This window comes from Hydractinia symbiolongicarpus, chromosome 6, assembly GCF_029227915.1.
Source record: "Hydractinia symbiolongicarpus strain clone_291-10 chromosome 6, HSymV2.1, whole genome shotgun sequence".
Classification (NCBI taxonomy): Eukaryota; Metazoa; Cnidaria; class Hydrozoa; order Anthoathecata; family Hydractiniidae; genus Hydractinia; species Hydractinia symbiolongicarpus.
The window spans coordinates 14,840,916-14,854,647 of NC_079880.1; the positions used below are offsets into that span (position 1 = coordinate 14,840,916).

General features: G+C 34.4%; 1 protein-coding gene across 1 annotated transcript; it reads left to right on the top strand.

The window, feature by feature from the left end:
* The first annotated feature begins 496 nt into the window (after positions 1 to 496).
* Positions 497 to 13,601, top strand: LOC130648073 (fibropellin-1-like). The gene is made up of 12 exons (XM_057454092.1): positions 497 to 629; positions 1,092 to 1,442; positions 3,390 to 3,506; positions 8,482 to 8,577; positions 8,748 to 8,867; positions 9,018 to 9,164; positions 9,523 to 9,672; positions 10,238 to 10,378; positions 10,792 to 10,950; positions 11,395 to 11,535; positions 12,292 to 12,357; positions 12,516 to 13,601. Exons 1-12 carry the CDS (start codon positions 497 to 499, stop codon positions 13,097 to 13,099), a joined length of 2,205 nt encoding a protein of 734 aa, XP_057310075.1. The 3' UTR covers positions 13,100 to 13,601.
* Positions 13,602 to 13,732: the final 131 nt, after the last annotated feature.

Genomic DNA, 13,732 nt, shown 5'->3' on the forward strand with positions numbered 1-13,732 from the left:
GAACTAACACTTCAAAAACCTGGAAAATGAGAATTTGATAACGACAAGTTGATACTGCGAAGCTGTCATAAGAAGAACTACAAGTTTGTAGTTTTCTTGTATGCATGCTTCACATAGTGAAGTTGAAACTTTCAGAAAAGAAAACTAATTTTGTGTAACTTCACGAATGAGAAGTCTTTGGGTTGTTGACTAAATTTTTGAAATATACTTTTCTTATTTTGCATCATTTCTCATGTTTCTATTTTGTGTACTTTTTTAAAAGTTATGTGTCGGTGTCGGTGTCGGTTGTCGGTCATTATAAAAATGCATTTGCAGATGTCGAATCTTCGTTTAGAAATAAATTCGCCAAAATTTTCAATGAGATTTATTACGTAGTCATTCATTTTAATTTATGTACATTGAAATTGTCTTAACCAATCCAAACCCGTGTTCGATCTTTTCCACCAATAAAGATTCGACAGGATTTAATAAAAAGCAAAACATTTTAAACACTTGAATGACTTCTTATTGCCTTCCAGATCTTAATCCTTGCCGTGGTTCGCCTTGCAATAATGGTGGCACGTGCATTCCACGTGGTGACAGCTATCAATGTCATTGCATAAGCGGATATGGTGGACTGAACTGCGACGGTGAGTTTTAATGTTTACTTAAATAAATACATTTTTTTTAAATATTTTTTGTACATATGGAACATTTTTTATTGATTTCTTCCAAATTGAAGATAGCGTGCACCCGTTTTTGTACCAAAGCTTTATACAACGTTGTTTTACTGGAATTTAACTTGTCTTCTTCATCGTTCGAACCTCGCGATAAATTACATTCTCTCTTGGAAGACCAAAAAGTGAGTGCAACCTTACAAGTCCTGCTGAGCTGATGTACACCGTCAGACGTCACAAATCAGCAAAATATGTACGAACCAAGATGGCTTATGTCGATAATGGCGGCGACCGTTATCGTTTCTAGGGGACAAAATTTTAACATAAAAATTTTTTATGCCACGTTGTTTTCGGGATATGAAAGAATGTTTTTGTTAGAAAAAAAAATGGCAACATTCCGTTTACTAGCGTAAAACCATTTATATCTTTTGCTAGAATTTCTTTCTTGTTTGCATAATCATGTACCAAGAAAAATTATTCTCAAGTTTGGAAATACGATCCTTGCCCTGAAAAGAGACACTAAGTTTAGTCAAAGGCGATTTATTTTATTCATACGCCTTACGTACGATTTAAACGTATTTAACATACTTTTAATCAGAATTGCGAACGTCCAGGAGATTAAAAACAGATTACAGTGGGTATATTTTTTATCATCTTTATTTTATTTAGACCCCCATCCATGCGATCCTAATCCTTGCAATAATAAGGGCAAATGCATGCTGACAAAATCAATACATGGTTATCAGTGCGCATGCCCAGTTGGTTGGAGAGGATACAATTGTGAACGTGAGTGTGTCCACTGATGTTTTTTAAAGTTGGTTAGAGCTAGAGGGATAGAAAAAGTTGGAGATTTTACATAAGCATTTCTATTTTAACAAACTTTCCTTATTTTTTATACAACTGCACATTAGTTTTTGTCGATAAAAATGTCATTGAAAAGTGACGTAACTTTGGATCGGTCACTTTATTATTTTCCAATTAAAAGGTTTTACCGACATACATTTTTTTAATCGGTTTTTGTTATTTACAAGATATTTCCGCGCGCTGTTTATATCGTTCGTCTGCGGTTGGCATATGCGGCAACGTTGGATTAAAACATGCTCATTGCCAGACTTACTTTCAAATTTGTCGTAGTTGTAACGTTTTTTTTAAGCAAAACAATTAAGGAATTTTTAGTTTAACCACGTGCGGAAAGATTTCGTTACACCGGTTAGCCAGGAGACCCAGCATAATTTTTCTTACCACCAGGACATTGTTATTGTGGACATTGTTAAGGTGAGATAAATTACGCTGGGTCTTGAACGATTTTTTTACGGTCAGAATTCTGACCGCGCTTTTTGATTGGTTAATTCTATTGTTCTTTGGTCACATGTTTAATATCGGGAAATCCTTTGTCTTGCACGCGATGGCCTCACTCACCCGAACAAATATAAATAATTCCTTTATTATTTAAGAGAGTAAGATGTGACCACGCGGACTTTTAGGGATTTGCTCAGACATTTGTTTGCGTCTAAGCTTTCGTTTGAGAGAAACGGATTATGATATCCTCTAAAAAGCTTAGTTAACTAGGCTATACATCGGCCGAGTCCTGGTCACATTTTCATAGTAAACTTTCTTAAAAAGCAAACAAGGAGTTATCGTATACTCCAATTAACGGCTTCATTTTTATACACAAAATAGTATTTTTGAACATTTTTTTAATTAGAGGACACCTGCAAAAGTGATGCAGCTACAACTTCAAGGGATTCCTGTATTGAAAATGATATTTTTGTATGTCGTTAAAAAGTTGTTTATCAAGTCGTTTGGGATCTTTTAAAAATCCTTTTTCGTTCTTGAGATATTTAGCTTCAAAGATTTCAATCTCATCTTACCTTTATATTTACTGCCATTTGACATCATTGACGATGTCATAGGATAGTAAGCATAAATTACTATTTGAAATATCTTGCAAACTTACACAATAAAACTTTCAAATAGTGTGCTCTTGGTGATATTTTATGTAAATTCTTGTAGTTTGGAAATAAGTTGATCTTTAGTTAAATGTAGAAATTAATCGTCGACATGTAGTGCTTTTGTTGGACCATAAAAAAGAGACTGAACCAGGATTTCAATTTCATATAACATCATCATCATCATATAACATATATCACTCTATTTTTTCCGGAATAATTTCACAACTCGAAAAAGACAGAATACACGATTTCCAGATAAAAAAGCCCCCAAATATTACCTTTCCAAAAGTCAGACACCTCTTATTTTAGCTAACATACTTTTCGCACCAATGCTGTCCGGTAATGGAAGGTAGCATATAAAAAACAGAAAGAGAGATAAAGATAGCAAGCCTGACAAGCTAATAAATTCTAAACAGCCAAAAACGAGAATTTTTAGCTCTAGTAATGGTTGAAAGTTTCTTTCCAAGTTAATTACATTCGAAAAAAATTGTTAGCCTCGTTTCCATGTTATTTGGTCATTGAGAAGAAAACATTCTAACCACATTTGCAACCTTGCATGGGCGAAACTTTTTTTTCAAATTATTTACCTGTGAAATAATCGCTAATAGAAACCGTTTATTCCGAACTTAATGGAACAGTTTCTGGTGAGGAAGAGCACATAATATCTGATCTATAAAATAAAACTACCACCCCAAACACCACCCCAATTAGGGCACTCCGTGTTTTTAATTAACCCGTTTAAAACGCCATTAAAGCGTGACTGTGTTGCTTTTTTCTTTAGTTCATGATGAATGCGCCATCAACAATCCTTGTGAACACGGTGGAAAGTGTGTAAATAAAATTGATGAAAGCGTCACGTGCTTGTGCAGAGCACGGTTTGCTGGAGACATGTGCGAAGGTATGTAACCAACTGGTTGATTTTTAAAAACTTTTTTAAAGGTCGGTTTCAATTAGCATGAAAATTTTTTGAGTCACTTTTGTATAACAGTCGCTGTTTCGTCAACCCGTAAAAATATCCATGGGGTCGCCCTTCCTTTGTATAGGCATTTCGTGTTTCCGTTACAGACAAACAGACACACGACGGCTTTTATTTTTGAAATGGAAACCGACCCTTTATACACACCTTTTTATCATAATTTTTTATGATAACACGAGCCTGGCAGTTCCAGGCTGAAATCAGTGTATTTAAAACTCAAAAAAATTCGCATGAAATAAGAACAATGCAGGATGTACGTTTTCTACAAATTCTCTCTCGAGATGGATTGTTCGCCAGCTCGAATAATTATTTTAAATATAAACACAGATTTCTAACAAATTTAAGAAAAACATTCCATAATTAAGAACAAAACAAGGCTGAATTCTAAATATGAGTTTTTACTGTTGAGAAAAAAATAAAAATAAATCAGGCTGACAATGCTCGAAAAAATTTCGACAAATTTTAGTGGGCCCTAAAAGAATAATATGTATTGTTAAGTTTACTGATGTTAAAGGGAACATAAAGGTATAAAATAATGTTGGGCTTATATTATAGAGCTTAAAAAGTTAGCTAACAAGTCTTTAAATTTTTTAAAAAGCTTTTTTCGTTCTCAAGATATTCATAAGAATTTCATATTTCTGTCATCAATAATTTTAGACCAGTTAAAAGATGTGCATTCAAACTTTATCAATACATAGATGTTATAAAGATGAATTGATTAACATTAAGTTTTTTGCCAAAATTACACTCGTTTGCTCGTCCCAGGCCTCTTAATTTTTTGCTGACGACCCCATAACTTGGAATCTGCATGTCGGTTTGCAATCAAAGTTTTGTGAGTAACCATATAGGGCTTATACAAGCTTACCCACGTAATTTTATTGGTAGGAATATAAATAGTATTGTGAATAATATATGAAAAATTCCAAAACGTGTATTTTTCAGACCTATAAAAGATTTTGCAGACCAGCTCCTAAATTACAAATATGCTTAATTTCACACATTCGTAGAAATGTGTGATTAATTTCACACATTCGTAGGAATGTGTGATTTCGTATGGCCTGCGTTCTGTCATGGTGGTAACGAAAAGTTGAAAGGGGCGCAAATAGTATCAAAATCAAAGCCACAACAAATAGCTCGCTATATTGACCAAACGTTTTTGTTTATGTATTGTTTTTTTGGCGTATAGCAGCGTTTTTTTTGTTGTTTTCTTATTATCGTGTAGCTTTATATAGTATACCCAAAATAATGAAACCAGTAGATATATGTTCTATTCGAATTTTGAGAAATCTCGCATCAAATGAGGATGTTCATTGTCTTGAAATGATTGTTTTGACTTACTGTGTGTTGACAATTATCTCAGTTATCGAAAAATAGTCACAGCTTTTAATATGATTCAATTTATTATCATCTCTTTCTCTAAGTTTGTGCTTTAATATTTTATACCAAATTTTATCATTGTATCTCTTTAATAATAGCCGTATTCTGTCTGTCTGTCTGTGTGTCCGCGAAAGCCGTGTCCCGTAACGGAAACACGAAATTTTTAAAATGCGCACGAATATCAAATGCGATATATTTTTACCGACTTTGTTTTGACCGCTCGCGCGTGGAACACCATTCACAACGCCTGATTCTTTAAAAAAAAACCAAGATTTTCGCGACCAGAAAGAATCCAAAATCTTCGCGGAACGAAGGCCATTTTGATAATGGTCGTGTTTGTGGTCAGTGTGTGAGGTTTGTACGCCTGTTTGACTTTTTTATCTTCTAAAAGCCTTATATATTTGTAATATTTGTTTTCTGTTTGTTTTCAATGTTAGGATAAATATATTGTCACGTTTTTTAGCCACGTACAGATCTTAAACGCACCAGTTTTAGGATGTTTGGCTAGGAACGAAGATTAGCTAGCTATAGCTACTAGCTAGCTAGAGCCTCACTTATTGCTATTCTGTATGGTATAAGAGCTTTTTATCCTAGCCAACATTTATTTTTATGTTGAGGCTGTGGCTATTTAGCTAGCTCCTTAAAAAGTGAAAGTATAAAAATGCAGTTTGGCTACAACAATATTCTTAAGCAATATATAATTTTTATGCTAATAGCTACATATTTTATTATTTTTCTGCAAACTTTTTCTGCAAATGAAATGGCTGAGCGATTGTTTTGGCTGGACGAGTAACGACAGGCTGTTCCCTGTGTTTTTATTTAAACCGAAGTTGCAATGAACATTTTTGGAAAAGGGTAATACGCCTTATGCGCCTGTTCAACTGTGTTTAACTGTACTAAGCGGTTAGCCCAGTGTTAAAAACAGACTGTTTTTTGTAAAAGGCTGTTACGCCTATGGGCATGTGCAACACCGTTTACCTGTATATACTAAGGTCAGCCCACCACTGTGACAATTAATTTTTAAACTTTCTTGGGAATCACGCCTGGACTAACCGCTCAGCCCTGTGTCTGCGAGAAAGTTTTTTTCAAAAGGGTATTATTACTATACGCTGTACAACACGGTTTAACTGTACTAAGCGCTCAGCCCAGTGTCACGATTAATTTTTTAACTTTTAAAAAGACTTTTCCACAAAATAAAATAATATTGACCGATTGTTTTTGCTATGATGGAGTAACAACACTTTGTAAACTCTGTTTTTATATCAGTTATCGTTGCGGGAAAGTTATTTTTTGAAAAATATGTTACAGTCGCACACTATAATGTTGTATGCGCTTCAAATGATTAACGACATACTGTATACCTGTACTAAAGCGCTCCACCTGATCGTGTGGGACAGTTTACAGCTCTTATTAAGCGCTCCACAGAGTGTTCAATGCCGGATCACACCTTTACTTGTGGCTTAACCCGGCGTTTCGACGCCGGGTTTCCCGGCTAGTCTATATTATAATACCGTATACGTTTGTCCGTCACGCAAAATGGTAGCTTAGCTGCGCAAGAACCAGACGCACGCAATTATGTATAAAAAGGACGGGCGAACCCGTGGATTTTTCCACAGGCTAACGGCTAGTATATTATATTTTAATAAATATATTTTAAATATTTATCATCATAGTGTTGTGTGAGTGTTCAAACCGCTTCAGTTCTTGTTGTTTTTACATGAGACATTAGAAATTCGATTGACAATATTTTATGTTAAAACTTGGACATCCATGTGTATGTGTACAAATTAAAACAACATTTTACGACAATTCGGGTGTCATACACCCATTTTCAAGAAAAATAAAAATTATACAAGAGGCCTATATAAACAAGAACGTTGCCATAGATACAAGATATATAAACATAATCAATACAATATTTAAGTATATATTATGTATACAATACGAATGTTATACGGACGGTTTTCTTGTTAGAATTATGAAAATGCATTAGCTTTTATTAACTTTGGCAATGAAAGAAACATATTTATTATTTTAACCTTTAATAAATTTCGAAGACGGTGTAAAAACGCAATTCTGTACCACAATTTAAAACATCATATACTCCACGTCCAACAGTATCAGACAAATCGGAAGATGTCGACAGGACATTTAAAAAAGACAAACAGATTACTGAACAAAAGAACAAATAAAAAAAAAGTAAAATAGATCTGACGCTAAGAAGGATTGGAGAATAAACGGTTAAACAGTAGATAAACTGTCAACTATATTTTTTATCTACTTGGTCATTTTGTTTATCATAAAATCGATCAAAAGAAAGAGCGTTACATCTTAAAACGAACTCAAAATGTCCATTATCTTTTTTTAATAACACTTAATGATATGCAATGCGGTACAACAGTACTTGGCTAATTAAAAGGTAGAACACTAAATGTGTAGCTTTAACAAAAGTCCATGTTGCAAAATGGTTGCGGTTTACTTACCGATTCTCTGCTACAAGTGCATATATATGCAACTGCTTCCTACAACCGTGAACTTTTTTGTGTAAAAGATGTTTCTGCTGGCTCAAACACCTGTTAGCTTTTAGCTAGCTAGCTAGCTAGCTTAGCTGTAGCTAGCTACATCTACTACTAGTTGAGTACCTTTCCTAGCTAGTATGAAAAACAAATATCAAAACCACATCAGTCCCAATAATCCCGGCAAAACCTCTTTAAGTATTATTCCCATAGGAAGACTGTAAATGTGATAAAAAGTCATACAAAATTGAGCTAAGTAAAAACAAAATGTGTACTTTCTTCACTGAGAAGCATTTTCGATCAAAAATTAGAAAGGTACACAAAACAGAAATTGAAAATTCACAGAAAAATAGTAAGATATGTTTCAAAATTTATTCAAAGAAATATTTTACATACCCCAAAGTTTGAAAATCCAGGCGATACTTGTTCTTTGACTACATAGACGCCATTTCATAACAGTTGAAAGTTTAAAAGCAATTTTTTTTCTGCCATGGCGGACCTGTTTAAATATTATCCTCCAGATTATATGAATTTCATCATTGAACAAAAGATATCTACCCAAGTGAAAATATATTTCGTTTGTTTTATATGGGAATTTAGCAATTTATATTTGGGTAGGTATAGGACTGGCGCCCCGTGTTAGCCGGACGCGTTTTCTTTATAAATCCCGCTAACGGATTTCAAGACGTTTTGGTCACGTGACTGAAGTGCCTATTTAAAATTTGTCGTGAAAATTTATATAAAAGTAACTATATCTATTTTATAGTGAACAACTAAGCTCTTACTAGTGTGAACTGTACTTTGCAACTCTAAGGGTGGCTTACACTAGTATGAAAAACCTCTCTCTTCTTACTGACCATCTAGTCGAAAGGTGCACCATTATAGTGCTTTGATGTTACTTTTTCTACTAAAAGTATAAGCCCAGGCCTTAAATATACGTATAGTCTATGAAGATTTTCTCCCAAAAATATATAGTGTGGCACCTTTACACGTAATTTTTTTAGTTGATAAATGTGCCGATTGTGATATCGAAGCATTCTGTCGCCATGGACACTGTGTTTGCCGAACTGGTTTCATTGGAAATGGCTTCAGATGTAAAGGTTAGTGTAGAAGTGGGAAAATAAAAATGTTAGGCTAACTGAAAATTTGAAAGCATTCGTTAAATAAAAGAAGCAGTAAAAATCAGAAAGAAATTTGGGTCTGCTTATATCGGACAAAAAATTGCGCATCTTTAATGAGTCAGTGTTGTTTATGTATTTATTTTCCATAGCCATGGGTGACGTGTGCCATCCCAATCCTTGCGATAACAAAGGGAAGTGCAATCCTGGCCAAGATGGAAAGATATTTACGTGTGATTGCCCAGTTGGTTATGTTGGCACCCGGTGTGAATGTAAGTTCAGCTAGTTGCTTTTGATTTGATTGTCAACTCGGTTAGTTCATTATTCAGCTGAATTTTTTATGACTGTGTGCTTGGAGTGAAATTACTAGAAGTTTTGTGCCAATGACCTTTAGTTATTTTTATTGAAAGATTAATTTTTAGTTCCCAATCCGTGCATAAGTTCGCCCTGCTTGCATAGTGGCGCATGCGTAGATGAATCGAACAGTAAAGATAAAGGAATATTAATGTTGGATCGACATGACTACAAATGCTTTTGCACTCAAGGTTATCGAGGCAAAAATTGCGAAGGTTTGTACTTGCCTCAATGGCACTTGTTATTTACGAGAAATGATTTAACATGAATAAAAAATTTAACGGATTATTAAAATCAGTTTCGCGTACTAGCTTTGTCATTTTATCTGCCAAATCTCTATATTAGTATTTTGTCTGTAGACCGAAAACAAGTCGTGTTATTTGCGCACGAAATCTTAAAGCTACAAATAACGAATGCGATATATTTTTATCGACATTGCTAAATTGGGTGAATCCCTTTGGATTTTCCACGGGCAAATGACTTTATTATATTTTGATTATATTTTTAAAACAGCTTATAACCAACTTCATTATGGGTTTATATTTTCAAATTAACTTTTTTTTTTTTATGTAGAAACCAGTCTTGCTGCGTGTAGTTCCGGACCTTGCGAAAACAACGGGACATGTTTCGATTCATCCAGCGAAACACATCGTAAACACTTAAATCACGTTGACGACTACGAATGTTTCTGTATGAAAGGATTTACTGGAAAGAATTGTGAACGTAAGTCTTGTTGTCATGGTGATTTGTTTTGGTTGGTAGTTGCTAAGGGCGATCGAGACAGGGGTCAACAAAAGCTCTTGCTTGCTGGTTATTGTTATGGTGTGCATTTGGTCACTAAAATTCTCAAATTTTACAAATTTTGACAGAGTAAATAAGAAAAAGGCGGAGTAAAAAAACAGAGTAAAGAAGAAAAAAGAAAAAAATAAGAAAAAATTTAAAGACAATTTCCTTAAACCAATAAACAATTAAACCTTACTTTTTAACTTTTTTTCGCACTGAAATATATTTGCTGGAAAAAACCGTGAAAGTTGTCTTGTCAAGGTAATTCGTTTAGGTTAGTAACAGTTGCTAAGGGCAGGTGCTAAACACCACAGTCATCAGTATGGCGAGTCTTCAAAAAGAAGTCCAACAATATACAATTTTTGTGTATAAAGTTTAAAAAACGCAAACAGAATTATTACGAATGTGTCAAAATCTATTGCGCTCTTCTCCACAGTGGTAAGCATGTGTGTTTTTTGGTATGTTTTAGGTCTAATTCAATTTGTTTTGTAATGCTTTTTTTTAGTTAATCATTTCGCGTGCTATTCTGATCCTTGTTTAAACGGAGGATCATGTCTGGATCCCGATAAACTTCCCGATGTCAGTTTTGATGCACACGGATATAAGTGTAATTGTAAATCGGGCTTTACCGGGCGAAACTGTGAAGGTGTGTATTTCGTTCTGCCATTGTTGTTGCCTTTCATAAATTCATAAATTTATAGAAAGATTCGTTTTTGAAGAAATCAGTACTGTGATTCACGTTAAAATAGACATACGTAGAAATTGAGTGACTTTAGATATTTATTGCAGCTTTCTTGAACAGGTGTTTTCCTGAACCCAGTGTGCCATCAACGAATGAAAAGTCCATTGTCTTTCTATCTCTTCATTGCTTTATGAACCATCAGGTAAACAAACGAGGAGTTTATAAAGGAAACTTTGACAGAACAACAATTTTTGTATGAGTTCTTACCACGAAGCAGAATCTGACTTTCGTCTCACTTACTGTCTGCAAAGATCCTCAAATTGAATGCAGAAAATGTCAGATATTACAAGTGTATAATTCGATGCTTCTTATTTTAGTCACAATCAGTGGTCCCGGGGCCTGTCATTTGTCTCCATGCCAACACGATGGTCGTTGTGTTGACATTACAAACAATCCGGATCCAGATGTCCACTTTGATTATGAGCATTCATTCAAATGTTACTGCACTGCACAATACAGTGGCAGGTTATGTGAAGGTTTGTCATAAATTTTTTTAGTAATATTTGCTTTGTTTAGCCTTACTGCTTAAATAAACGGAATAAACGCCCACTCTTGAATAAACGCCCTGGGAATAAACACTCAAGTTAAAGCCGAATAAATTTAATGAACACTTCCCTACAAACTATTTTTGCATCTAATTGTTTCATCACCCACACAGTGATTATAAACACGAATATATTATTTATGGTACTGCTCATTTACAAATTTTGAAGAGTGGTCACTATGCCTGGAAATTTGAAATGTGCGGAACTTTTAAACGAACTTAAACAATATTTTTAAACCTGGTTTTATGACACCTGTAAATACGCCTTAAAAAAATGTTGCTCAAGTATGCCTGAAAAATAACTAGCTAGACTGCTTTAGTTTCATTTCACTGTTAATGGATGATAGCTATGCTATATATGCCTTTAACATTTTAGTTCCTTACCCAGCATGCTATTCGATGCCATGCCTTCATAATGGAACATGTATAGACCGAACACATCAGCCGGTTTCTCTATTTGATGATACAGGCTACCATTGCGAATGTATGGCAGGTTTTGAAGGGAAGAACTGCGAACGTGAGTTTTATTTTTTGGATTGATTTTTAAATTGATCTGTGCAAAAATTGTGCAAAACAATAGGCTAATGCACAGTCTGTTTTGAATGTCGCAATTAATTTATAAACTGAAAGAACTGTGGTGGAAGTAATCGGGATTTAAGTCCTAAGAATTTTCAACAGCTTGAAAAACTTCGGTTTATGTTTTTAGAGCAGCTTAAACTCCTCTATTTTCTTCTTAGCCTCGACTCTTGTTTGTCATAGCAAAGTGTGTGAACGCGACTCTTGATTGTAATAACAAACTTGAGGTCTGAAATCTCCCTAATTTAACTTAAATTTTTAATCTTTGGGAATCTACCTCTGTAGTGCAATTTTGCTTGCTCTTTACATTGTATTAGGTGAAAAGAAAGTAAAATTTTGGCTCAATGATGACTAATTTTGTTCGACCAACTGAACTTATTTTATGCTGACTAAGATTTGCTACAATTTTATTTTCTCTCTTCCGTAATGCAAGGACCGATTTTCTATTTTTGCTTCTAATATTTCTTCTTTTTTACGGTTTCAAAAGTTAGTCGGTAAAAACACTGTTAAGACTCTGTATAACATTTTCCACGGCTTAAAATTTTTAACCATTTTTTAATTCGCTAACATTTTTATCCATAAGGTGCTTTACTTTAACTGTTTTATTTTTGTTTGTTCACTTCAACATAAGTTAACTATTTAACTAAGCTACTGCGCATCATTTCTGCGCATGTAATCTTTGTGTGTCACTTTCTAGGTCAATATTCTTTCGCTTCTTCGGACGACGATGACGTCATAGTACATCCTGCGAATGGGTTGGAAGGTGCGAACTATTTTGTTTTTTATTTTTTTCTGTTTCTTTTTTTATGTGAGGTTTACTTCCTGTAATTACGTTACTTATATGAATTCCCCATGTACCATTTCATTTTTGTTTTGCTAAATTTTTCTATTTTATATATATATTTTTTATATATCTTTTAGAATCGGATTCATTAGCTCCTACTCCTCTGGTTGTATTTTTAAAATCCGTTCAAACACCAAGTAAACATGTTAAACCGACAGCCGTGTCCTTGTCGCTTCATTCGTCGGCGTCACCAATGGAAGTTGAAAAACCAAAACAATACAAAGTGACGGAGCTTGAATTGCCTGACCTGGATGAGCCGACCAGCAAAATTGAAAAACCATCCACTTTTGTGGCAAAACAAAGTGAAAATACTAAAGAACCACTACGGAGAAAGTTGGCTGCACCAAGTGGGCTGAAAACACGAAAATTAACAAATACACAAACTGTATTTCATAACCCGATGCCAACAAGTCCAATTTTACTAAAAAAGTCAAATGCTTTGAATTACAAAACTGTTTTTGGGGCTAATAATAATAATGCGGCTGGTGGTTTAAGAACTATGGCAAAGTCGGCGACACCATATGATGGCGTTTCAGCAGACGGCGGCGTCGGAGTTAAAAAAGACATGTTAAGCATGCCGTCCTCTGTATGGCAACGTGTGTATGACGTAATGAGCCAACTATATTATAAAAATCATCCGAACGCGGGAATAATGAAGTGAATTTAGAAAGAAAACAAATTGATGTTAAAGTTGCTTAGCGTTAATTTTCACGATGGCGAACATCGGCACAATGAGCTTCCAATATTGTAAGCTCGGTATCTTGCGGGAAAAATATTACCCTTTCCTAATACAACTTGTATCAATTCTCTTTTTGGTATGTACATATATTTATAGTTTTGCACCAAGTTGCGCAGAATACTACAAATTGTATAATGTGTGAATATTTATGAGAAGGATATTTTTGAAATGAACATTTTGTAGCAAAAAACTGCTTCTAATTTTATTTTACAAAATTTTGTACCGCCGTCCAACACTAATTGTACATAGTCTGTCTCCGTAAAGTTGTATAAAAAAACCCACAGGGTAACTTTGTAAGAGAGCCCTAGGGGTGAGGATGGCCGTAAGGAGTCGCGAGGAGTAAATGATTCGTCTGCTAAAAGCTTTTCTACATCAGGACTTTGATATTCTTATAAAAAAAAAGTGTGTAAAAGCTTAATTAGTCATAAAAATGTATGTGAATCAGGGATACTTGTTATTCGTGTCAACTTTAACTTTTTCCTTACTTAGTGTAAGCCTCATTGCTATGTTGACAGCGTAAAGAGGGCTCAAAAGTGTTTTAATGTATCAAGTGTA

What these genes read in the sequence shown, in the direction of transcription:
- LOC130648073 (XM_057454092.1), top strand. Translation starts at nt 497, where the DNA reads ATGACTTCTTATTGCCTTCCAGATCTTAATCCTTGCCGTGGTTCGCCT. An exon ending in AAATGGCTTCAGATGTAAAG is followed by an intron (nt 8,578 to 8,747) that starts GTTAGTGTAGAA and finishes TATTTTCCATAG; the next exon opens with CCATGGGTGACGTGTGCCAT. An exon ending in TCGAGGCAAAAATTGCGAAG is followed by an intron (nt 9,165 to 9,522) that starts GTTTGTACTTGC and finishes TTTTTTATGTAG; the next exon opens with AAACCAGTCTTGCTGCGTGT.